We start from the raw sequence: 22,183 nt of genomic DNA, 5'->3' as shown, positions 1-22,183 counted from the left end.
TCTTACCGTCCATGGCCCGGCTATGGACGAATACATCGTCAAAATAACTCGGTGCGAATTCTCGCACCGGTCTCAACAGATTTGTTACAGATCTGTTGAATGTTGCAGGGGCGTTACCAAGCCCCTGAGGCATCACTAGCCATTCCCAGAGCATCCCACTGTGAGTGCTCACTGCGGTGCAGGATGTCCCGTCACGCATAAGGATTTGATACAACCCATCCATCAGATCCATAGACGAAAAGATCGTACACCTTTGGCGCTGCCTGTGCATTAGCACAGCCGCCGGCAGCTAACTCCACAGTGTGATTAGTAATCACACTGTGATCTTGTGCAGTTGTACTAACGACCGTACCACAAGTGAGGCCATCGCACTCACTCGTAGTACATCCACACGCTTGTGGACACTTCAAGACGTTCATCAAATGGCCATTTGATGAACAAGTGGCAGGCATCTTTACGGATCGATGCTGCCAGCTGATCCTTGGCTCGTATTTTCTGAGCCAAGGTAAACCTAGGATGACATCAAATTTGTCATCCAAATCCAGTACGATGAAATCATCATCGTACTGTAAATCTCTTAACGTGTAGTGAAATTTCACTACGCGTTTCATTACTGTTATCGACGCGCCTGTCGCTATACGCACCGTCATCCTCGTCGGAGAAATGCGCGCTCAACATATTTGAGCCTCCGACCCTCTAGTGACTGGCTACGAATAAAGTTATTCGACGCTTCATAGTCCACAAGGGCTCTAAGTGACAAACGATTTGTGCAGAGACACATAACGATTCTGTGTCTGGAGCAACTTTAGTCAAGAGATTTGCAAATTCTCTTGATAGTTGCTGGTTCAGTAGGGCGTTGCGCCCCTACTGACGCCGACCGTTTTTTGGCGGTCCGCCTGGCTGTTGCGATTTCGCAACAACGTCGGACCCGCGACCGTTGCCCTTTTTGGCATTCGGTCCATAATTACGTTCAGTACCTCTCAGTACTGGGCATGGAGCACTACACTCTTGTGCGTAGTGTCCTAACTTTTGACAGCGATTGCATTTCTGTAATCGCTTGTTGTTCGAAGCGAGAAAAACGAGATTTCTCGCTTTCGACATACGAGAGGTCCATAGGTTCTGTACCTCCCAGTTCGTGTCGTCTTGGAGGACGATATGATGACGATCTAGCATGAGCCTGTCTCAAGCTAAAGTTCTCCTGTTCCGCAACGGATATTGCTTCTTCAAGCTTATCCAGTTCCAAGCGGAATAGGTGGGTCTTTGCGGGACCATCAGTAAATCTTGCATGGACACCGTAATCAACGTGTGTTCATGAAATGGGTTGTTGGTGATACAACTCGCTAAGAGTCGTATGTGCTGGGCATACGCGTGAACATCACGCTTGCCTTGCTTGAGTTTCAGAAGCTCTGAACGAGCTCTGAACTCAGCCCTTGGCGGTTCAAATATCTGTTTGAGCCGGGCTTTTTTAAGCCTCTAGCGACCCAAAGACAAATGGGTCGCGCAAATTAAGACCTAATGTCCAACTTTTGGCACGACCTGCAGAAATTGATTGAGCAAATGCGACTTGCACTTGCCCGTCGACGATGTGACGAGCCCTCATGGCATCATCCAACTCGACCAACCATCTTATGAGAGAGTCTACTTCGACTCCCCTGTACGTAGAGATGTCAATCTTTAAGGTTTAGGGACGACGCGTGTGCGTCATCCCTGGTGCATAGGTCTGTACCTGTTGTAACCTCAACAGTTCTGCCTGTTGAGAGCCTTGCCGATTAAGCAAGGCTACCTTCTCCTTCGCCTCGCCAAGCTCATGTTGTATGAGCTTGGCGATGGCTGAATGGAGGGCATCTCTGTCCAAATTGGACAGCTTTGCCAAGATTGCATCGTTTGCTACGGTCGAACTCATTCGTTCGACCGCACTCCTTTCTATGTCACTTAGAAAGGAGTAGCTTTCACGCGAAACGCGATGCATATTCCCACTATCATCTAACATGTCCATGTTAGATGAAGGAAATGTGGTCCTTGGACGGACTACAAAGCTACCAGGTGTAACGGGGCACTACGACTTATACAGCTTCAGTACCAAGTCCACTTCGCACTGCTTCAGTTGCGAGTGGTGCCTTACTTATTTCACGTACACTAGTACGTGCAAAGGAAGACTTCTCTTTAAGGTAACTATCTTAAAGAGGGTAAAATGAAAACTGTATTAATATAATTAAGTATCTCTTCTTTATATCTGTTAACTCTAGCTTAATTATAAACTGATACTAAACATGCAACTGAAATTCTATCTTATCTTATCTTTTCTGTCTCTCTCTTTTGCTTACATCTACAGTTGATTAGTCTGCGGGATAAATAGATATAATGGCCTATACCTATTTATGGATTAGATTTCTGAACATTACTATTTAAAGTAATATCCTCCAAACATTATCTACCTTTTAGATAATATATTTACTAACAACTTTTAAGTATTAATTTCATGTAACGATACACCCCGTTACAATAACCTTTTTTAAGCAAGTGTTCTAAAGCGAGTCTTCCTTTGCACGTACTAGTGTGCGTGAAGTGACGTGTGGCACCACTTGCACTGAAGAAGTGCAAAGTGGACTTGTTCTGAAGCAGTGTAAAGTGGAATTGTACTGAAGCAGTGCAAAGTGGACTTGGACTGAAGCAGTACAAGTCGGCAATGCCCCGTTACAAAAGCCTTAGTATCGAGCCCTAGTAGCTAAGGCGTCTTAGCTTCTTGTACCTTCTGTGTGCATGTCAGGGCACCTCACCTCACTGTTATCAGTTTAGCATGGCTGTTTTGTTTCCAGTTCTAGCAAAATGTGCTCGTTACATTAAGCCAAGAGTATATTTAAAGAGTGGCTCTATATTATTAGTTTGGTTTTCCTAACTTAGACTATAACTTGATGAAAGTGATGGATCATTTGATATGTAAAGAACACGAAATGGGCGTCGAGTCTTTGCTACAGCTATCCTCAGCTGTAGCGAATATATTCTGGCTTCATTTCTTAAAAGATATTTTAAGAATCTATCGATCACGACGAAAATCTCTCACTATTCAGTCAAATCTAAGTTAAAATTGTCAAATTTCCATTCAGACAAATTTTCGTCATCGTAACTCAATTCACAATTGAATTTACTTGTGAATTGCCGCAATTAAGTATGGCTGCATCACAATCCTATATTGTTCCACCAACTCTCTACCCTGAACAAGATGGAGTTCTACCATTTCAAGACGCAATCCACGTAACAATGCCTCCAGTTGAAGATAATGAAGCGCTTAGAGTACACAGCACTGACGTTCATCAGTCTCCTCAAGCCCCCGTCGTGTCCAATCGCGTCAATATCGCCACGGCAGCAACTTGGACCCCCAGTAGCACCGTTTCTGCCGTATATCGCTGGTACGACATTGAAGAGGCCATAGGCGCAAAATTGCGGGAAGAATCGTCCATTGCCAAATGTAAATTGTGCTGTGAACAAGGAAAATTGGAACGCAAGACGTGGGTGCGGTTTAGCAAGAGTGTCACCTCGAATTTATGGCGACATTTGAAAGAAAACCATCCAAACGTGTATGAAAAGCACCGAGGTGAAAAAAAGCGTCTATCCATGCATCAAGGGATGGGCTTAAAGACGCGCGGACGAAAGAAAAAACAAGTTTTGACGGTATCCGCTGGAATAACGACTAATGATTGTAGTATTTTAACTGTTGCCAAGAGACATTCACTAACGGAAGCTTTAAGCTCCCCCTTGACTAAAAAAGCAAAGAGAAGAGATGAAGAAAGTCACCAAGAAAACCACCTTTTAATTGATTTGCATCCAGCTCCTAGCCCTCAGACACTTCCAGCAGCTGCAATAATTCCAAAACTTTTGAAAAACGAAAAGATCTATGAAGCCATGGGTTTTCTATGCCTGTATGAAATGCTTCCATTTGAATTGTGTGCAAGTCCTGCGTTTCAACAGCTCCTCTTCGAGTGCTCCGGAAGCACCAACGCGTGGGCAACGGATATCAATTCCTTTGCCTTAGTAACCAAAGAAAATGCTTCTACTTCCGCCAAGAAACTGGCTGCTGCGAGTAACGAGAAGACAATGGTGTTGATAAGAGACAGTGACTTTATGCACCTCATGATCTCCGAGTGGCGTATATCGACTGACCAAGTCTTTCTTGCGCTATTTGGCATTGGACTCAATCACGAGTTTTGTCTGTTTCGACGATGTTTACACGTCGTGTCGATTGATTATTATCGCGTTGGACACAAGAAAGCCATTGCGGAGCTTGCCCGTGATTATCAGCAGAAGAAAGATACGGCTTGCATCAATTCTTGCCAAGCAATGCCAGACATTTTAGCAGTAAATCCGCCGTCGTCAAATTATCAATTGTTCTCGGTAGAGCTCAAGGTACCGATTCTCGAATGCATTCCAAAAGTTTTGCAAAACATTATGATTGCTACCATATCTGGAATCCATGTCTCCGGGAGTTATTGCCTAAGTAGCAACAACTCAATAGAAGCGGATTATACAAGATCCGTGGGCTTTCAAACGTGGCGATTAAACAAGGACGAATACATTGAGAGTACATTAAATGCGTCTTCCGCAGCTCTGTCCAATGAGGCCTTGTATGGTGGCCATTTCGTCGAAGAATTGGCCTCGACTGTTCTTGAAGAACTACCAACGAGTCTCACGGGACACACTTACCGCGATCTTATCAGTAAAGTAATGTATTTACTCGCACACTTTAAACAATCACCAACGTCGCGGAACGTATTACGAAGCTTATCGTTAAAGCAGTGCAGCATGACTACTACAACGTTTGAGAACGAGTTTATTGACCGGCTTCGGACCGTGACGATCTCGCTAAATGAAATTCATTCCATTTTATCGATTTTTCAAAACATGATGCCGGTATTCGAACAATACTTTTTAATGCACAAGCATTGTAATTCGGATGTCTCGAAATTGATCCAGCTATCGTGCTTGTCTCGGTACGAATGGTCCCGCGTACGATACCTCATGGTGATCTTAAAACCTTTTGCAGAAGCTACAACAAAGCTAAATGATGAGCAATATATCGTGTCGTCATTAATTGTACCGTCAGTATATACTTTGATTGAAAAGCTTCGCGGATTGCCATTCATGCATCTTGGATTAAATGCCTCGAGGATGACCAATACTCTTGCCAAGACAAGGGCTTCGGACGTTTTGGAAGAAGTGCCGGAGGATATCGAGGCTTTTCATGATCTTGCCGTCAAGAACTTGGCTGTACGTTTTGGGTATTTGTTTTCGTACCCTGATGCTTGTTGGAGCATCGAAAAGCGTCAAACGTTTAATTGGTTGTGGTGTGCAACGATACTGGACCCTCGGACACGGTCGTTTATTATCAAAGGTTCCTTACCAGAGCAAGAATTTTGGAATATGATCAAAGTAGAGGCAGCAACCATTGCTAGCCGCAAGATAAACGACAAAGAGCACAAAGGTGACGTCGTGGACGACAGTATACATGCCAATAAAAACTATAAAGTCAATAGCACAGACTTATGGGACGATCTTCAAGCCACCTTAGCGTCCTGTGCCCAAGACGAAATGCTTTTAAGCTCGACAAAATCGTCTGACGAACTCCCCAAGTCTAGTAAATCGCTAGAAATGGAAGTAATGTTCTTTCAAGATGAGAAACGCCTTGTCTTGCGTGCGAATCCGTTAGAATGGTGGCAAAATCAGCGTCTGAAGTATCCATTCCTGGCACAAATAGCTCGCTACGTACTGTCGATTCCGTGTACCGAGAAGGTAGCTCCCAACCCCGAGCAATACGATAAAGGCCTGGTCAAGCAAGGATCATCTCAAATAGGCATGACCGAGTTGTGTGAGCTCTTAGCTGCATCAATTAATCTTCACACGGAGAAAAAAAGCCGCACAATTAAAACTGCAAGCATGAAAACAGCGTCGATTGTATGACAACAGGATCGTAATGCAATCATTTGGATCGCTTCGTGGCTGCCAATTTTGCACGCAAACGATCTCGTTGAGCGAGCAATAATGCTTTCTTTTCATCGAATGATTCACATGGCTTGGTTGTAGTATCTTGCATGCTGAATGTTTCGAGAGGTATCCTAATTGGCGCTTGGCTTTCTTCATTTGTCATCGTTGGAATGAGAAAAGAGTCGAAAGAAGGAGAAGGCAAAGGTGGCACTGCTTGGCTTTGTACAGTTTGAAAAAAAATACGAGAAGGAGCTTCTGTCGGTCGAGTAAGAACATGGCTACGCGAGAACTTGGCTACAGTTGTCGGTTTTTGAAATGCTTGTTTCGTCTTGGAACGAGGTCCTTCCTGCCACACACCACCAAAGTTTGGTAGCCAATCTGACGTGTACTCGGATTTTGATCGTAGCTCCGTTAATACGCCCCTCCGTTTCTTGTCCGTTTTCAAATTCGTCGTACTGGATACCGTCCGTGCCTGCTCTCTTTGATTGCACTGCTTGTATTCGTCTTCAGTCTCAACCATCCAAGGTGGAATAGCTCCTGTGTGCACATTCCCTACGGTTGCTCCCCACCTCACCGGTGCAATGGAGCTCAGCCCTTCTCCCTGAGCAAACTCTGTCACTCGATGTACAAACCCAAGACTCTTTGTACCCATGTGCTCGTGTTTTATGTATCCATCTTGCCTTATTTGCTGTCCTGGGGTCATAACATCCTTAACTGGCATCTCATGTTCAGTCTTTTGCCTCTTATGACGAACATCTTGCAGCCTCGAGACAGCCGACGACAAGAAGGCCTCCGTATGCTTCCTTGTGGCCTGACCCACTGTGGCTTTCTCTTCCAATTGTATCTCCTGCTCTAAATTGCTATCTTTTACAGTAGCCACAGCTGCCTCAAGCTACTCTATGCATCGCATACATCGTAAGATTCAAAACCACTCTTTTATGAGCGAATGAAAGGCAGCACCGCACCTGACGACGTTTAGACGCGTTTAACCAGAGCTGGGGCCGAAGTTGCCGGTTGGCATCACAGCGGTGCTTGCGACAAAACGCTTCGACCTGCTTCCGATGGGACTCGCAACCAAAATGCGACGGTGCGTTTGCCATAGCCAACGTGGCGTCGCAAAAGACGCAGTGGCCCCAGTCTGACGGGACGTTACAAAACGCCTGTAGCCGGGTCACTTGTTGCAGAAGAAACTTCTGTGTTGTCTGCTGGTGAGTACGCGAGAAAATGTGCTTTCGCCACTTTTCCACGCTCGAGCGACGACACGCGACGCAGTACGGCGCCATCACCACGTCGTCGCTGACGACCATGGCCCTCGGGAAATGTTTTAAACAAAAAGGTGACGACTACATTAAACTGTGCAAAAGGTCATCATAACTTTAATTTGTTAAGGACAATTCATATTTTAGTCGACAAATTCCCGTTTGTTAGAATCAACAAGGAATAGTCATGATGACCACATGTCCTGTCAATACACCAGACTGACTATAGAAGACTCAAGTCTCGCGTAAGTCCATGTGAGCTCGAAAACATGCCTGTCGATGGGGGTTACAAATATCACCCCGAATGATCATGATCTTGCGCTGAGGCGTAGCTTATTCTCTAATGTCGTGAGTCGACGGGCGCGGCGTAACGATAGTTGAAGAATCAAACGTGCCCTAGCCATATGTAAAGAAGCTACCGAAAAGTCTTGCTTTTTAAAGAAAGAATGCTCATTTGAACAACCCTCTCAACCTCATGACACATTCGCGGGACTAAAAAGCTCCCACAATGTCCCTCCATTTCTCACCATCTGGTCAATAGAGTATTTCGCTAAAAATGCCAGCATATCCATCTCGCGTTCATCGTGGTGAGACTCTGTAGACTAACGTTGCTTGCCTGTCCATGAAATTGGCATGAAAGAGCCAAATGTTTCAAACGTTGGACGGTTATTAATTTGTTGTATTCTTTATATCAGTGGGGGCAATGGGGCATCGAAGTCGACTCCATCTGAACTCGAATACCTTATTTTCAGTACACTTGAGTAGATTACACCGATCTTAGAAAAAGTGCCAGATAGCGAGAACGACGGGGCGTAGACGGGCCGCTTTTCCTTTCAAAGACAACAGTGTCAAAGCCAAAATACGCTCAAAGGTCCAAGAGCTCGAAGAAGGATCGACATTGCGATTGTTTCGCGGCCGTCGCTTGTCTGGCCAAGTACACTAGTGCCACGTACATAAGGGCTCTCGGGTCTCGACGATGGACGTCTCCTACGAGCGACCAATGTCCACGTCGTCGTACTTTGCCCGCTCGACACCACCGATTCGGCTGCTGCTTCGCATTAATGCGGCCGAGGGATTGCAGCATCTATCGAGTCACGGCACATATTGCAAAGTTTACGTCGGAAGTAGCGATATGGTGCACGGAAGTGGTGTCTTTGCACGTCGGTCCAATAAATTGGCAGCTTCGACGTCTAGTCTTGGAAATTTGCTCAGCTCTAGTCGCATTAAAGCAGCATCGCGCTCGACTTTGGCACATTCTTCCGCGTCGTTTTCAGCGGGCGATTCCATTGACTCTCGAAACAAGATGCGGGTATTGAAGACCAATGTACAAAAGGGTAAACGAACGGACCCCGTCTGGAACGAAAAGTTTGATATCCCCGTGCTTAATATCGATGAAGACGTACTAAGCATTCGAGTCAAGTCAGCAAGGCTGATGTCATCGCTTTCAATTGGCGCATGCTCGATCCCATTGAAACATTTTGTGGTTCAGGAAGCCACAACGATCGATCGGTGGTTTGATTTAAGTGTCGGGAAAAAGGATGCAGGACGAATCCGATTACAATTACGAATCATTGACCCTTCTGTGTCTAAGATGAAGGATACAAACCTCACGACTTTATCCATACGACAGCGCAATAGTCAGAATAGTGACACGTACCTTAGCCTTCCCGTGGAGGAAAGTCCACGAGAAATTGCTGCTAGAACACTCAAGAAGATGTCGCGGCGCGATCACAAGTACCATCGATTTGCACGCCACTTTGATGGTCGGTCGGTAACTTCAAATAGTGGTGGCAGCAGCAAGGGTAGCAGCAAGTCAAAACACAGCGATTTGAAGCGTGCTTTACCACTGTCTTCGACAGGTCGAGACAATAGTGAGTGTGCCACGTCAAACGAGTCCATTGGTGACTCGGAATCCGCCAGTGATGTGTCAATTTCTCCAGTGGCTTCGAATCCAGCATCGACTAGTGAGACTGCTTCTTTTGAGAACTCGGATACATTTCGTGCTAGAGAGTCAAGTTTGAACACAGTGTATGCCCGGGATAAATCGATGAGAATTTCAGAGCTTGGTACGGTATATAACTAAGTAGCGTTGATATGTGAAGAAGTCTGACGTCTTTTGATTGTCATTGTAGAACAATCAAAAGCACAAGCGAGGAAAGTGTCGCCACTGTCTTTGATATCCAGGTCGTCTCGCGTATCAAGCATGTCCAGTTCCTGTGGTCCTGAAGACGATGACGACGTGGATGAGCTTGATTACGGCCTTGCGGCAACAACGCGCTGGACGGGTAATCCCACAAAAATGAGTGAGCTGTCGAGTTCGATCGATTATCGCGAAAGCTCTAGAATGGAATTTGATGATGATTCGGACGATGATGGGAGCATGTTTATACACGAGTCGATTTCGACTGCGCTGCCGAGTACGACTACTAGTACGCACGAACAACACGACAGTGAGCGCTTTAGCTTTAGCGACAGTGAAGATGAAGACGATGCCGAATTGCAATCCGAGAAAACACGTGAGAAACAAAGACAGCAGTGGCAGATGGAGCAGCGGCAGATGCAGCTCTCCCGTGTCAAGGAAGTGTCTCGCATGAAATCTTTCGAGGAGGACGAGGACGAAGAGGACGAGAGTGACTGCGACGAACTGCAAGGGCGAGAGCGAGAATCCAGTCGGATGATGTTAAACCCAGCACTTGCAGAGCTCTTGGATCGTGAAAGCACGAATATCTTATTTGAAGGCGAAGACATTGATGATGATGACGTAGGCTTTGAGGCCTACAAGCTGAGTGAGGATTTTGTGCCGATGCTTGAGCCTTCATCGCTTCGATCTGTTGATTCCATGGACTATGCGTTTCGTCAGTCAAGCTTCGATTGAGGCCATCTTCGATTTTTATTACAAGCGCTTTAGGTAGAGTGAGCTCAGCTACGATGACGAGATCGATTGCGTTAATCTGAATTCTACGAGGGCAAAGGAAGGCCTTAAGAAGCCTTCTTTCTGTGTCTGTGAAGATTATACCAATGGCCCTCCGACCCGAACACGCTTAGGATGATGATACGTGATAATATTAGTGTAGTCCGACCAGTTGTTAAATTGACGAGTCAATGTTATAAATTTTGCGGCCTTTAAAGGGGACAATATACACATATGTTCGTTGAGAAGTACTTCAAAAAAACAAGTACTGAGAATGGTAACGTAGGAAGGTATCCAACGATCAAGTAGACGTCAAAAACAAACAATAACCTTACTTCATATAGTATAACACCGCAACGGATCTGAAACGAGCGTCGTTTGTAGCAACAGCGCTCTGCCGGACTGACATGATTAATTTATTTCTGTGCCAGATTTTGCTACCGTTTTGATAAGATTACAGCAGTCTTAAACATTAAATTCAGTTAATTTCCTACATAAAATTTTATAATTATTTTTTTCAGTTTCTTGTGACTCAGGTAACTAGATTATAAACATCTTTCGGCAACAAGTAAATTTAGATCCTAGTATTCAAAATTTTGAGTCCGAATATCTAAATCGTGAATATCTGTGCCACAGCAACCATTAAACGGAATATTGTCACCTTCTAAGTTGGCCATCTATCTACCTCACGTTTATTTCGTCATTATTGCATATGAACCTTTGAGATCTTTCTTTTGCATTGTATGAACGCTCAAAAAATCCAAGCGTTGGTCTATTTTTTAGCAGCAATTTCCGCGTCCTTCACTTCTAAAATTTTCTTAAATCGATTCACCTGCGACGCAAAGGCCTGATTGCACTTGTCCGTAAAGGGCATGCGCATGTCGTACGCGTCTTCTCCATCAGCATAGTAACCCTTCTCAATGTCGTATACCCTAGAGTGACACACACGTCGATATTCAATATACTGGTTCGAACTGCTTCCGTGCTTCTCGAAATTGCAATACGCACTGATATTTAAGCGTCTTTCGATACAAATGAATCGCCGCGACGTTGCCCTCACGGACATGTAGTGATACGTACTCCGCTCCAAAACTTTCTACCATAGCGCGCTCTGCATTACAGCAACAGTAGGTAAAAGTCAATGAATTTGCATACAACAGCGGTTCTGCAGCGTACGAGCAGCCAGCATGAGCTTGGTGGCAAGGCCACACTTGCGATGCGTACGTAGAACTGCCAGTGATGTAATATGGCCGTGTGGTACAGACGCCTCTTCCTCCCTGCATACAAACGCGCAGAAAAACAATGTCTTAGCCCTGAAAACTTCTGAATCTTCGAGAAGAATATATTTACATTTTAGCCAATACGTAGCCAACAATCTTTCCACCACGTTCTTCAGCCACGTAGAGAAGCTGAGGCCATGTCATGATATGATAGTAGTAGTACTTCATTTGATAATTTTCCGGCAGACACCAAAGGTTGGAATTTTGAACCTGCAACAGGTCATTTGCCTGTTGTGACACCAATTATAGAACTGTCAGTCTTCAGTAAGACACTTGGCAGCTTCCATTGTCAGCAGAATTGCGTATGCGCCACCATCAAAGCCAAAGGACTGCATCCGCACCGTGGCATTCCGGATCGACACCATGCTGTCCGCGCGCTCGGGAATGTGAGGTGAGTATTTTCAAAACGGAATTCTACTAAGTACGAATCGCATTTCTCATGGCTACAGAAGCGCAGCTGAAACATACACTCTGCCAAGTCCGCATTCACGAGCTCAGTATTGCTTTTTCCTTGTTTCCACCGCATCAGCCCAATCGTGATCCAACCATTGCGCACCCTCCGTTGGCTGTATTAAGAGATTAAGCGCCATGAGTGAGGCGACCGATGACGCAAGTAATTTGCGGCTCAAGCTTAAGCTGCCCCGCTCCATGTCGGTGGCCTCCGTGATGGAGGAGGCGCATAAGAAGTTGCTGATTGGTGCGCGGGGTGGCGTCGCCGTAAAGGAGTTACTAAGCACAGCGCCGAATATTGAAGTAGCAATTCGTGACTTTCAATCAGCGCATGGCCTCGCAGAGGCACATGCACAAATTTTTGTGCGCAAGCACGAGAGCAAGAAGAAAGAGAATCCCATGACATTTACGCCAGTGGTGCAGCTACTTGATTTGCTTCACGTGCAGCGCTCTAGCATGTACCAGTCTCTTCTCGAGCAGATGATTAAGGAAATGCTGCTACGCATTGCAGAATTGCCTCAGAGGGAGCTGCCGCGAGTGCTGGAGCAGACCTTTCCGTACATAGAATATCGAGAGCTAAGAGCCATCCCGATTGCCGTCTTAGCCCGACAAAAAGATACCCCGGAGATGTATTTGCGTGAACTGACTGAGAATCGACGCATTCTCGCGGAATTACCTGTGCATGTCAGGAGAAAGATTCTCATGGTAGATAGGAGAGAGCTGCTGCTCTTTGTGGAAGAATGCACTCGTGAATATGTGACCACACAGCTGGACTGGTATCTAAATCATCCGGCAGTATGCTTAGCGACGGATCAATTATTGGCGACAAGAAATAGCAATCCTAGTGCACACACTAAGATCCAACACAGGAAGCGCAGCTTGGAAGAGTCAACAGGTGGTAATCTTTGGAATGTCTCGAGTCATGTGCCATCCTCATCAGCCATTGGGAACGGGTCTAGTGAGGAACGTCGTCCATCGTACTGTCCAGACGAACGCCGTCGTAATAATCCCGCCCTTACGAAGCTAGCAGAGATGTTGGGCGACTCCGAGTCGCTATACCTGTCCACACTGGAAATCTGGCGGGGTTACGTTGTAGCAGCGAATATTCCTGGTGCCACAAACAACCACGCAAAAGAATACGTGGACTACGTTCCATTTCTTGGTGCTATGCGTAGTGATCTCGCTAATCTCCTGCGAGATAGAACAGCGTCACTTTTGCGAACGGATCCGCTTCACAAATTTATATGGTTTATGGATCGTGCTGTAAAGAATCAAACTCTTGAGATCGCTCAGCTTCACGAGCTGTTGGGGTTTATAGGACGGTTGCGCACATCAGACCTGCCTCCAAACAAAAAAATTCGAAAGAAACTAGGAGTTGAAGAAGAAGAGGAAAATTTTGAAGTCGTACTAGGTCCACCGCCTGTAGACGAACTTCTGGTGGTGCTTGACAAAATTGCAAAAATCGATGCTCGCATGATCTTTGCTGAACCTGTGCCGGATGACGTGCCTAACTATCGTGAAATTATTAAGGATCCTATGGACATCTCGACCATGCGGAGGAGAGTTAAGCGTGGCAAGTACAAAACTCTGGACGCGTTTGTATCAGACTTTAATTTAATGATTCGCAACTGTATGACATTTAATCCGGACACGACCGTTTTTTACAAGGAAGGAAAGCGTATCGGCAAGCGAGGAAACGAGCTGATTGAGCGAAATGCCACAGCGTTGCGTGGCGAACCTCAGCGAATTCGTACTAAAAAACGTCGCAAGACAGGCAATGGCCCCACTAATGAGGCTTTGAGCATGCTCACTAGCTCTGGCGTGGTGACAATTAAGGATTTTGGCGATGTTGATCAATCTGGAATGATTCCCGAAGGCTTGTGCGACGAACAGTTGGCCGATGTCGCACTCGTCGTATCAGACCCCCCTGTAAAACAGCTTGTTTGTGAAGCTATTATGAAAAATTTAGTGGTCTGCTGGCACAGAAAAGATCTGCCTACCGATAACCTGATTTGCCGGGCGCTTGTGCAACTTCTTCAGATTGGAAATCCCTTTAGCGTGCGTCGCATGATTCGGAAGCAGGATTTTGTCTTGCGTGTTCCGCAAGTTGTAACTATGCGTGTCGTGTTGCCGCTGTTGATGCGTTCGATGGTGACTTTTCGTGTTTATCATGCGTTTCCTGCTAGTTTGCAGCGCGACATCACGGCAAAAGATGACATCTTGAATTTAAAGTTATGGAAGCATGTACTGCGCGCGAGCTCAGCAATCCGTGCCATAGTAAAGTCTTTTACCGTACAATGTCTGATAGACCACCAGATTGATGCGGCTTCGCAACTGCTGCATCATTTGTTTTTGGCTGAAGAAGATGCGCTTTTGCGTGATCGTGTGTTTCTCCATGCTGTGGGGGAGGTATTGTTGGAAAATGTGCAAGCGAAAGCCGCTGCTGCAAGCACAATCTACAGCAACTCTAACAATGGTGGATCGTGCGCTGCTGAAAATGGTGAAGTTACTATAACACTGTGTGAACAGCTGCAAGCTTTACCAATATGGACGCAGATCTTCGACAGTTTCTTCGTTGATGTCCTTGGCAACCGTATTATGGCTATTAAAGAGGTGTCCGGATCTGCTGTGCATTTTACTGATGGTGCACTTGAGTCTTCAATGGATCAGCAGGACACTTACGACAAAGTCGATGCTTTATCTAAGAAGCGCAAGGGACAACATGTCGTAAGAAGCTTTCCAACTCCAACACTGCATGAGAAAACAATTTCAGTACTTTCGTCCCTCTATGCCATAATTGAGAGAGGTGGCTCTGCCGCTGGAAGCGATGGAATGATTGCCTCGTATCTTGAAAAAACCTTGGGCGTGCTACGATGCAACTGCACGTCCTTGGAAGAATTTGAAGCTTTGTGGGCTTGTCCCGTATTTTCTAGATGTCGCCAGCTTTACCAACCAATGCTGGTAAAATGCCCACACGTGCAAAAAGAGTTGTTTTCTCTCCTTCCGTCGGATATTGAGGCTGAATTTAATACCGAGCACAACAATGAGTCTAGCGCTATTATAGTCGACGTCAAGAATGCCCCCTTTACACCATATCAAAACTCAACGATTTTGACTGAAAATTCGAAAAACATCCAAGAAAAAGCTGAGACTGCTGTAATAAATGGATATAATGCAACGAGTGCTGCCGCTGAAGTGGAAGATGGTCAGGAAGAGGTTCTAGTCGCCAAGAGCGATGACCCTACTGTTCAAGCAATAGCCGCAGCCAGTTCAATTCTAATCGGGGCTAAGAGTGCTAACATTGCCAATGGAACCTCAAGTAAATGGGCTGACGATGTTAGCACAGGAAAGAGTTCGGAAGCTGGTCGTGAGAATGTGGCCGAGTGGGAACCCGATCTTGTACCTGAACATTCGAATACCGATGCTAATACGGTGGAAAGCTGTATATCTTCTACTGAGACACGAAAAACGGACGTAAGTGCCGAATATATGAATTCGATTGACGAGAAAAACAGCACCATGGATAGAAATGGGGATGAAACTGAAGATGGAACGAGGAGTAAAGTCTTACCGTTAAATGACACTATTCGAGTTGCTGGTGAGGAGCCTCCAGTTGGTAACTTACTTGTTGCTTCCGATGATACAAAGACTAAGCAAAGATTTGCTGAGGCTGTTGCTGCAGCGACTTTGAAAACACTCGGTAATGAGCGCGCTGTGGAATCAGAAAATAGTAGTGCCATTCCAAAAGAAGAATTTCCGGGAACGAAATCGTTAGACTCGAAGGAAGGAGCTCGTGTTGAAGAGGCAACGGTCAAAGATGAAACACTATGATTAAGGTGAACTACTTGCGCTAATTCAATGAATACTCATACCAAATGAGCAGCGGTGACCGGGATAGGACAAGTATTATGAGTGAGTTGATGAGCTTTATTGTGGAATACATCAGGGTTATTTAATAGACTAACAAAGGAATAAACAACAGGGATTTATGTAGTGAGAGCAAAAGTATTTTGCCGTTTAAATATTGTGGACGCTCTCGCAACCCGGCTTTTAACTGAAGGTACAGAAAAAAAAACAAAATTGACAGCGTTATTTACATGTAATTTTGTTCAGGAAACCCAACTCAGTTTGATGTGATTGGCTTATTTATGCATAACCTATGCCTAGGTAGGTAGTAAAGCACTCCCTATCGACGTCAACAGTTTTGTGCTCAATTTGCAATCATTCAGTCCAGTTCGTTTGTGACCTTTTTTAGGTCACAGTTCGTTCATGACACAATAATAATCTATTCTGTAAACCGAATCCTATTATTTCACTGACAAGAACATTCTATTCTATAAACAAGGTCAATCGGCGCCACGTCACTGACTTTTTAATCGCCGATTCGCCTTATCGATGAACTTCGTTCTTATGACTGGGGCGACTCTTGCTCTTCTCATGCGCTTGAATTATGCAGTACAAGCGACTACGGAGACAAAGGCAATTGTGTTAAATCACGACCGAGCGAACTTTTGTTGCACGAAGGGCTTTACTACGGTGAGGCTAAGAAGTGACAGCCCGAACGCTGGTGAAGAGCGAAACATCTTTAATTTATGGCGTTGGAAAAAGAGTGTAAACTGGATGGACATCTGGGTTGCCGATAATGTGCCTTACCTAACTTCTCGTCATAAATTAGAAGTTGAAAAGTGGTTAACGTGGAATTTGAGTGTGAAGGAACTGTTAAAAAGGCTAAAGTTTAGCAAATTGACTGCGCCAGACGCTATTAGAACGAAGATTGTCCAGCTCGATCATTATTGTGACTTGATTGATACGATTTCAAGTGCTAAGACGATGAACAAAATCAAGAAGAACAGGTTGGAGCTTTTAAGTTTGCTTGGAGGCAAACATGCGAGTGAGAAAAGAAAAGTGTTGGCACACGTTTGGGCTTCTAAACGGATCCCTTTGCAAGATGTCTTCACAGCGCTCAAAATGGATGACTTGGATTCTTTGAAAAAACTGTTTTTAATCAACAGCGGCCAAGCGACTCTAGAATTTTTGTCCGTTTGTTTTTTGCTTCTCATAAATACGGCCAAGAGGAAAAAGAGTTGGCTAATGTGTTCCTCAAGACGTACGATCACGCAACTATCGTGCACATCCTTCGTGATGGATATCACATTAAATCTGCAAAAGTATTATCAGCACCGTTAGAAATGAGCCTCGTCCGCATATGGAGAGAAAGAAGTAGCCACGACGAGGTGTTTTACAATTTTCTTCAACTCAACCGAATAAGATACAAATTGTTCGATTCTTTCGAGATGCAGGTCTGGAACCAATTTCTGACTCCTGACGTTGCCGTGGCCACAACATTGAAATATTTAATGCGCAACTATGATATTTCATTTCTTTGTGATGCATTAATAAGTGGACAAACACAGTTGGACTTACGGAAGGGTATTCAAAGGGCGTTGCTTGATCTTTGGCAAGAGCAGAAAATGGATCTTAGAACAGCTATCAGTAAGCTTAAGCTGGATGGGTTCACTAAAAATAATGAAGCTTTTGAGGTGAGGGTTCAGATGTTGGAGATGCACGTTTTGCTCGTTAAGTGGAATGAAAATTGGAACAAAGAGGAGAAGGCGTGGCTTGAAAAAACCTGGACTGCTTTCAAGAGGATGCGAAAGGACAGTGAAAAAAACAATGATCTATTACAATGGAAGCCGCTGATGGAACTGCTAGAAAACCCACCGTCAGATCTGCAGCGTTCAAACACAATCTTGAAATTAGAGACAAACTAGGCTGGTTGTAAATTGCAATAACGAGCAAGAGATTGCAAGATTTTGTTAATAAACGTAGGAGCTTTTTTCGTGAATGGCTTCTCGGAAAAATATGTTGGCTGCTACAAATCTGCAGCGCAAAGAATAAAAAAATATTTAGCCTAGTTATGCATTTTTCCAGATCGTACTCGTTGGACATTGATGATCATAGATGTTTTCTCGTAGTGCCGCCTGCAATATTAAGAAATTCAATCAATTATTTGCCTGTCATGCGGTGCTTTTTAGATATTTATTTCACGGATGAGTAAAAAAAAAACTGGGGCTGCAAGGATCGCTCAAAGTTATCATCGTGGCTTTTCGTTTCCATACATTTAGTGCCGCAGTTATTGTGAGATGGTGGTCTGCTGCGAAAAATGTATGCAACAGGGAAGCTACAATGGCTACCTGCGAGTAATTGCGCGAGCCAAGTAATATTTGATAGCAACGGTCTTGTCGATAGATTTAGAAGGGTCGCTTCCCTAGATTTACCGCAGGAATTAGAAAAGCCTTGCACAGCTCCAAACGAGGCATGTTCTTTCTATTAGCTACACTGACATTTCTTTGTCTTGACAATTTGTAACGGGTTACATGAAATTAACACGTAAGGGTTGTGTAATTAATATATTATCTAAAAAGTAGATAATATTTGGAGAATATTGCTTTACATGGTAATATTTAAAAAGCTTATCCATTCGTAGATAAAGACCATTATATCTACTTTCTCCGCGGTCGAGTCAGCGCTAGACGCGCGCAAAGAGAAAGACAAATAACTTTATCACATGTATTGTATTATTTTATAAGTAAGTTAGTATTAAGTAGATAGAAACAGAAAAACTTAATATATTAATACAGTTTTTAATTAACCCTCTTTAAAGCAAGTGTTTTAAAGAGAGTCTTCCTCTGCGCGTACAAGTGTACGTGAAGTGACGTAAGGTACCACTCGCCTGAGGCAGTGCAAAGTGGACTTGAACTGAAAAGTACAAGTCAGTAGTGCCCCGTACACCTGGTAGCACTTTGTAGTCCGTCCAAGGACCACAGTTCCATCATCTAACATGGACATATTAGATGATATTGGAAATATGCATCACGTTTCGCGTGAAAACTACTCCTTTCTAAGTGACATAGAAAGGAGTGCGGTCGAACGAATGAGTCCGACCGTAAGGAACGATGACATTTTAGCCATGCTGTCCGGTTTGGACATATATACCCTTCATTCAGCCATCGCCAAGTTCATACAACATGAACTTGACGAGGCGAAGGAGAAGGTAGCCTTGCTTAATCAGCAAGGCTCTAAACAGGCAGATCTGTTAAGGTTACAACAGGTACAGACCCCTGTTCCTGGGATGACGCAAACGCGTCGTCCCTAAACCTTAAAGATTGACATCTCTAAGTATAGGGGATTCGAAGAAGACTCTCTTTTAAGATGGTTTGTCGAGTTGGATGATGCCATAAGGGCTCGGCACATCGTCGACGAGTAAATGCAAGTCGCATTTGCTCAATCAAATTTGGCAGGTCGTGCCAAAACCTTGAACGTGGGCCTTAAGTTGCGCGACCCATACGTCTTTGTGTCGCTAGAGGCTTTTAAAGCCCGGCTCAAACAGACGCTTGAACCGCCAAGGGTCAAGTTCAGAGCTCGTTCAGAGCTTCTTAAATTCAAGCAAGGCAAGCGTGAGATTCACGCATATGCCCAGCACATACTACTTTTAGCGAGTTGTATAACAAATAACCCAGTCCATGAACACACGTTGATTACGGTGTTCATGCAAGGTGTTACGGATCGTCTCGTAAAGACCTATCTGTTCTGCTTGGAACTAAATACGCTTGAAGAAGCAATATCTGTTGCGGAACAGGAGAACTTTAGCTTTAGACAGTCTCATGCTAGATCGTCATCATATCGTCCTCCAAGACGACACAAACTGGGAGGTCCCGAACCTATGGACCTCTCTTATGTCGAAAGCGAGAAATCTCGTTTTTCGAACAACAAGCGATTGCAGAAATGCAATCGCTGTCAAAGTTAGGACACTACGCCCATGAGTGTAGTGCTCCAAGCCCAGTACTGAGAGGTACTGAACGTATTCATGGATCGAATGCCAAAAAGGGCAACGGTCGCGGGTCCGACGTTGTTGCGAAATCGCAACAGCCAGGCGGACAGCCAAAGGCGGTCGGGGTCAGTAGGGCGCAACGCCCTTCTTATCCAGCAACCTCAAGAGAATTTGCAAATCTCTTGACTAAAGTTGCTCCAGACACACAGTCATTATGTGTCTCTGTACTCGGTGATGAGGTTTTCCTCATCACCTTTAAATTAAAAGTGACAAACGATTTGTCTCTTAGCGCCCTTGTAGACTGTAAAGCGTTGAAAAACTTTATTCGTCGCCAGTCGCTAGAGGGTCGTAGGCTCAAATATGTTGAGCGCGACATCCCTCCAACGAGGATGACGGCGCGTCTAGCGACAGGCGCATCGATAACAATAGTGAAACGCGTAGTGAATTTTTACTACACTTTAAAATATTTACAGTACGATGATAATTTCATCGTACTGGATTTGGATGACAAATTTGATGTCATTCTATGTTTACCTTGGCTCAGAAAATATGAGCCAAGAATCAGCTGGCAGCATCGATCCGTAAAGATGCCTGCCACTTGTTCAGCAGATGGCCATCTGATGAACGTCTTGGAGCGTCCACAAGCGTGTGGATGTACTACTACGAGTTAGTGCGATGGCCTCACTTGTGGTACGGTCGTTAGTACAACTGCACAATATCCCAGTTGATTACTCATCACCCTGTTGAGTCAGCTGCCGGCGGCTGTGCGAATGCACAGGCAGCGCCGAAGGTCCACCACTCGAATAAGTCGAGTGGATTGAGACATGAATGTACGCCTAGCGGGCGACATTCAAAGAAGATACCGGTTGTCTAAAATGGACAACACGATGATCCTAGGTCGAGTAGAGAGTCGACCGTAGAGGACCCGACGGTGATAGCGCAATCACACTCGGAAGACATTGAGGGTATAAGTCCCCACGTACTTGAGGAGAAATGTTTTCGAATAGCTAATGCTGAAGTGACTAGACTTCAGCATTCCGAGGAATTTATTTCTCGGCAGCCTGTAAGTATATCCCAGGAAGAAACCGAGACATTGAATGTCTTGGTTAATGACAGATCAGGAGTCGGCGCTTATACTCGTGATCTATATACGCCTCCGAAGTTAACTTCGGAGATAACTCAATTACCAACCCTAGAACCTAAGCGGTTCTTGAGAGATCTGCATGGTAGTAAAATCAAGCCGATCTGCGTGATATTCGGTCAACGGTAATTTTTGCAGAGAACGAACGGGTTCTCAGCAGCTCATCGATGGACGAAAGTGTCCTCGATGTGAAGACTTGGATTGAGAGAGATACTACTCAATCCTGGGAGTCACTCAAGACAAATCCTCTATACAAGGATTTGACTGAATTCAGGGATGTATTTACTGAAACAGTTCCATGCGAGTTGCCTGAGGATAAAGGCACTCGAACATGAGATCGAGCTCAAGCCGGGCTCGAAGTAATGTTTCATGAAGCAGTGACCACTGCCTCGTGAACAAGTACTTGCGATCGAAAAATTCTTTATCGATCGATTAAAAGCGGGCCATGCGAGGGAGTCAACCTCCCCACATAGCTCTCCGACCTTCTGTGTGCGAAAGGCCACAGGAGGGTGGCGGATAGTGCACGTATTTAATAAGCTGAATGCTGCAATAGTACCGGCTCAAACACTGATACCTAGAAAAGTCGTAATCATAGATGGTATGTCTAAGAGTACCATCTTTTCATCTATGGATCTGATGGATGGGATCTATCAAATCCTTATGCGTGAGCGGGACATCCCGTACACAGCAGTGAGCACCCCCAGCCCAGTAGGATGCACTGGGAATGGCTAGTGATGCCTCAGGGGCTTAGTAACGCCCCTGCAACATTCAACAGATGTGTAACAAATCTGTTGAGACCGGTGCGAGAATTCGCACCGAGTTATTTTGACGATGTATTCGTCTATAGCCGGGCCATGGACTGTAAGACGGACATGGATGTTCATAAATCTCACGCTCGTCAGGTTCTTTCACTTACGCGAAATCATAAGTTGTACGCAAATCTCAAGAAGTGACATTCGCTGCAAGCGAAACACCACTTCTTGGGTGCATCGTCGGTAAATACGGCATGCGCCCTGATCCCGAAAAGATCAAGGCAATCACCGACTGCCCAGTTCCGGTCGATGTCAAGGGACTTAGAAAGCTCCTTGATTTAGCGGCGTACTTGCACAAGTACTCTCGCAATTATACAGAGATGACAGTTCATCTCTCTCGCCTCTTGAAAAAAGACGAGAAATGGCTATGGAACGCTGGTTGTCAGCGTTCATTTGAAGGTATCAAGCAAAGCTTGATGGAATCGCCCATCTTGGCGATTGCAGATCAAGACAGACCATTCCATGTTGTCTGTGACGCCAGCGACTTTGTAATCGGCTGTGCGTTAATGCAATACGATACAGA

General features: G+C 45.0%; 7 protein-coding genes across 7 annotated transcripts; 5 read left to right on the top strand and 2 right to left on the bottom strand.

Moving 5' to 3' along the window:
- Positions 1–3,138: 3,138 nt before the first annotated feature.
- Positions 3,139–7,851, bottom strand: CCR75_002513 (uncharacterized protein). The gene is made up of 2 exons (XM_067960610.1): positions 6,942–7,851; positions 3,139–6,868 (listed from the first exon to the last, which is right to left on the bottom strand). The coding sequence occupies exons 1-2, from the start codon at positions 7,281–7,283 to the stop codon at positions 5,972–5,974; spliced, it is 1,239 nt and encodes a 412-aa protein (XP_067822213.1). The 5' UTR covers positions 7,284–7,851; the 3' UTR covers positions 3,139–5,971.
- CCR75_002514 (uncharacterized protein) lies at positions 3,169–5,952 on the top strand (the record flags this gene model as incomplete). Its single annotated transcript, XM_067960611.1, has 1 exon — positions 3,169–5,952. One exon carries the CDS (start codon positions 3,169–3,171, stop codon positions 5,950–5,952), a length of 2,784 nt encoding a protein of 927 aa, XP_067822220.1.
- Positions 7,852–8,123: 272 nt separating the features above from the next.
- CCR75_002512 (uncharacterized protein) lies at positions 8,124–10,530 on the top strand. The gene is made up of 2 exons (XM_067960609.1): positions 8,124–9,301; positions 9,368–10,530. The coding sequence occupies exons 1-2, from the start codon at positions 8,212–8,214 to the stop codon at positions 10,108–10,110; spliced, it is 1,833 nt and encodes a 610-aa protein (XP_067822214.1). The 5' UTR covers positions 8,124–8,211; the 3' UTR covers positions 10,111–10,530.
- A 112-nt stretch (positions 10,531–10,642) lies between these two features.
- On the bottom strand, positions 10,643–11,791 carry CCR75_002511 (uncharacterized protein; the record flags this gene model as incomplete). Its single annotated transcript, XM_067960608.1, has 5 exons — positions 10,643–11,078; positions 11,155–11,257; positions 11,323–11,423; positions 11,497–11,654; positions 11,768–11,791. 5 exons carry the CDS (start codon positions 11,789–11,791, stop codon positions 10,919–10,921), a joined length of 546 nt encoding a protein of 181 aa, XP_067822215.1. The 3' UTR covers positions 10,643–10,918.
- A 223-nt stretch (positions 11,792–12,014) lies between these two features.
- CCR75_002510 (uncharacterized protein) lies at positions 12,015–15,707 on the top strand (the record flags this gene model as incomplete). The annotated part of the gene is made up of 1 exon (XM_067960607.1): positions 12,015–15,707. The coding sequence occupies one exon, from the start codon at positions 12,015–12,017 to the stop codon at positions 15,705–15,707; it is 3,693 nt and encodes a 1,230-aa protein (XP_067822216.1).
- Positions 15,708–16,286: 579 nt separating this feature from the next.
- Positions 16,287–17,063, top strand: CCR75_002509 (uncharacterized protein; the record flags this gene model as incomplete). The annotated part of the gene is made up of 1 exon (XM_067960606.1): positions 16,287–17,063. The coding sequence occupies one exon, from the start codon at positions 16,287–16,289 to the stop codon at positions 17,061–17,063; it is 777 nt and encodes a 258-aa protein (XP_067821757.1).
- A 2-nt stretch (positions 17,064–17,065) lies between these two features.
- Positions 17,066–17,647, top strand: CCR75_002508 (uncharacterized protein; the record flags this gene model as incomplete). The annotated part of the gene is made up of 1 exon (XM_067960605.1): positions 17,066–17,647. The coding sequence occupies one exon, from the start codon at positions 17,066–17,068 to the stop codon at positions 17,645–17,647; it is 582 nt and encodes a 193-aa protein (XP_067821756.1).
- Between the last annotated feature and the right edge of the window lie 4,536 nt (positions 17,648–22,183).

Source organism: Bremia lactucae, linkage group LG2, assembly GCF_004359215.1.
Source record: "Bremia lactucae strain SF5 linkage group LG2, whole genome shotgun sequence".
NCBI lineage: Eukaryota > Oomycota > Peronosporomycetes > Peronosporales > Peronosporaceae > Bremia > Bremia lactucae.
The sequence above is the reverse complement of the archived record's forward strand: the minus strand, read 5'-3'. Positions and strand labels throughout refer to the sequence as shown.

What these genes read in the sequence shown, in the direction of transcription:
- CCR75_002513 (XM_067960610.1), bottom strand. Translation starts at nt 7,283, where the DNA reads ATGGTCGTCAGCGACGACGTGGTGATGGCGCCGTACTGCGTCGCGTGT. An exon ending in ACGCGTCTAAACGTCGTCAG is followed by an intron (nt 6,869 to 6,941) that starts GTGCGGTGCTGC and finishes TGCATAGAGTAG; the next exon opens with CTTGAGGCAGCTGTGGCTAC.
- CCR75_002512 (XM_067960609.1), top strand. Translation starts at nt 8,212, where the DNA reads ATGGACGTCTCCTACGAGCGACCAATGTCCACGTCGTCGTACTTTGCC. An exon ending in GATGAGAATTTCAGAGCTTG is followed by an intron (nt 9,302 to 9,367) that starts GTACGGTATATA and finishes TTGTCATTGTAG; the next exon opens with AACAATCAAAAGCACAAGCG.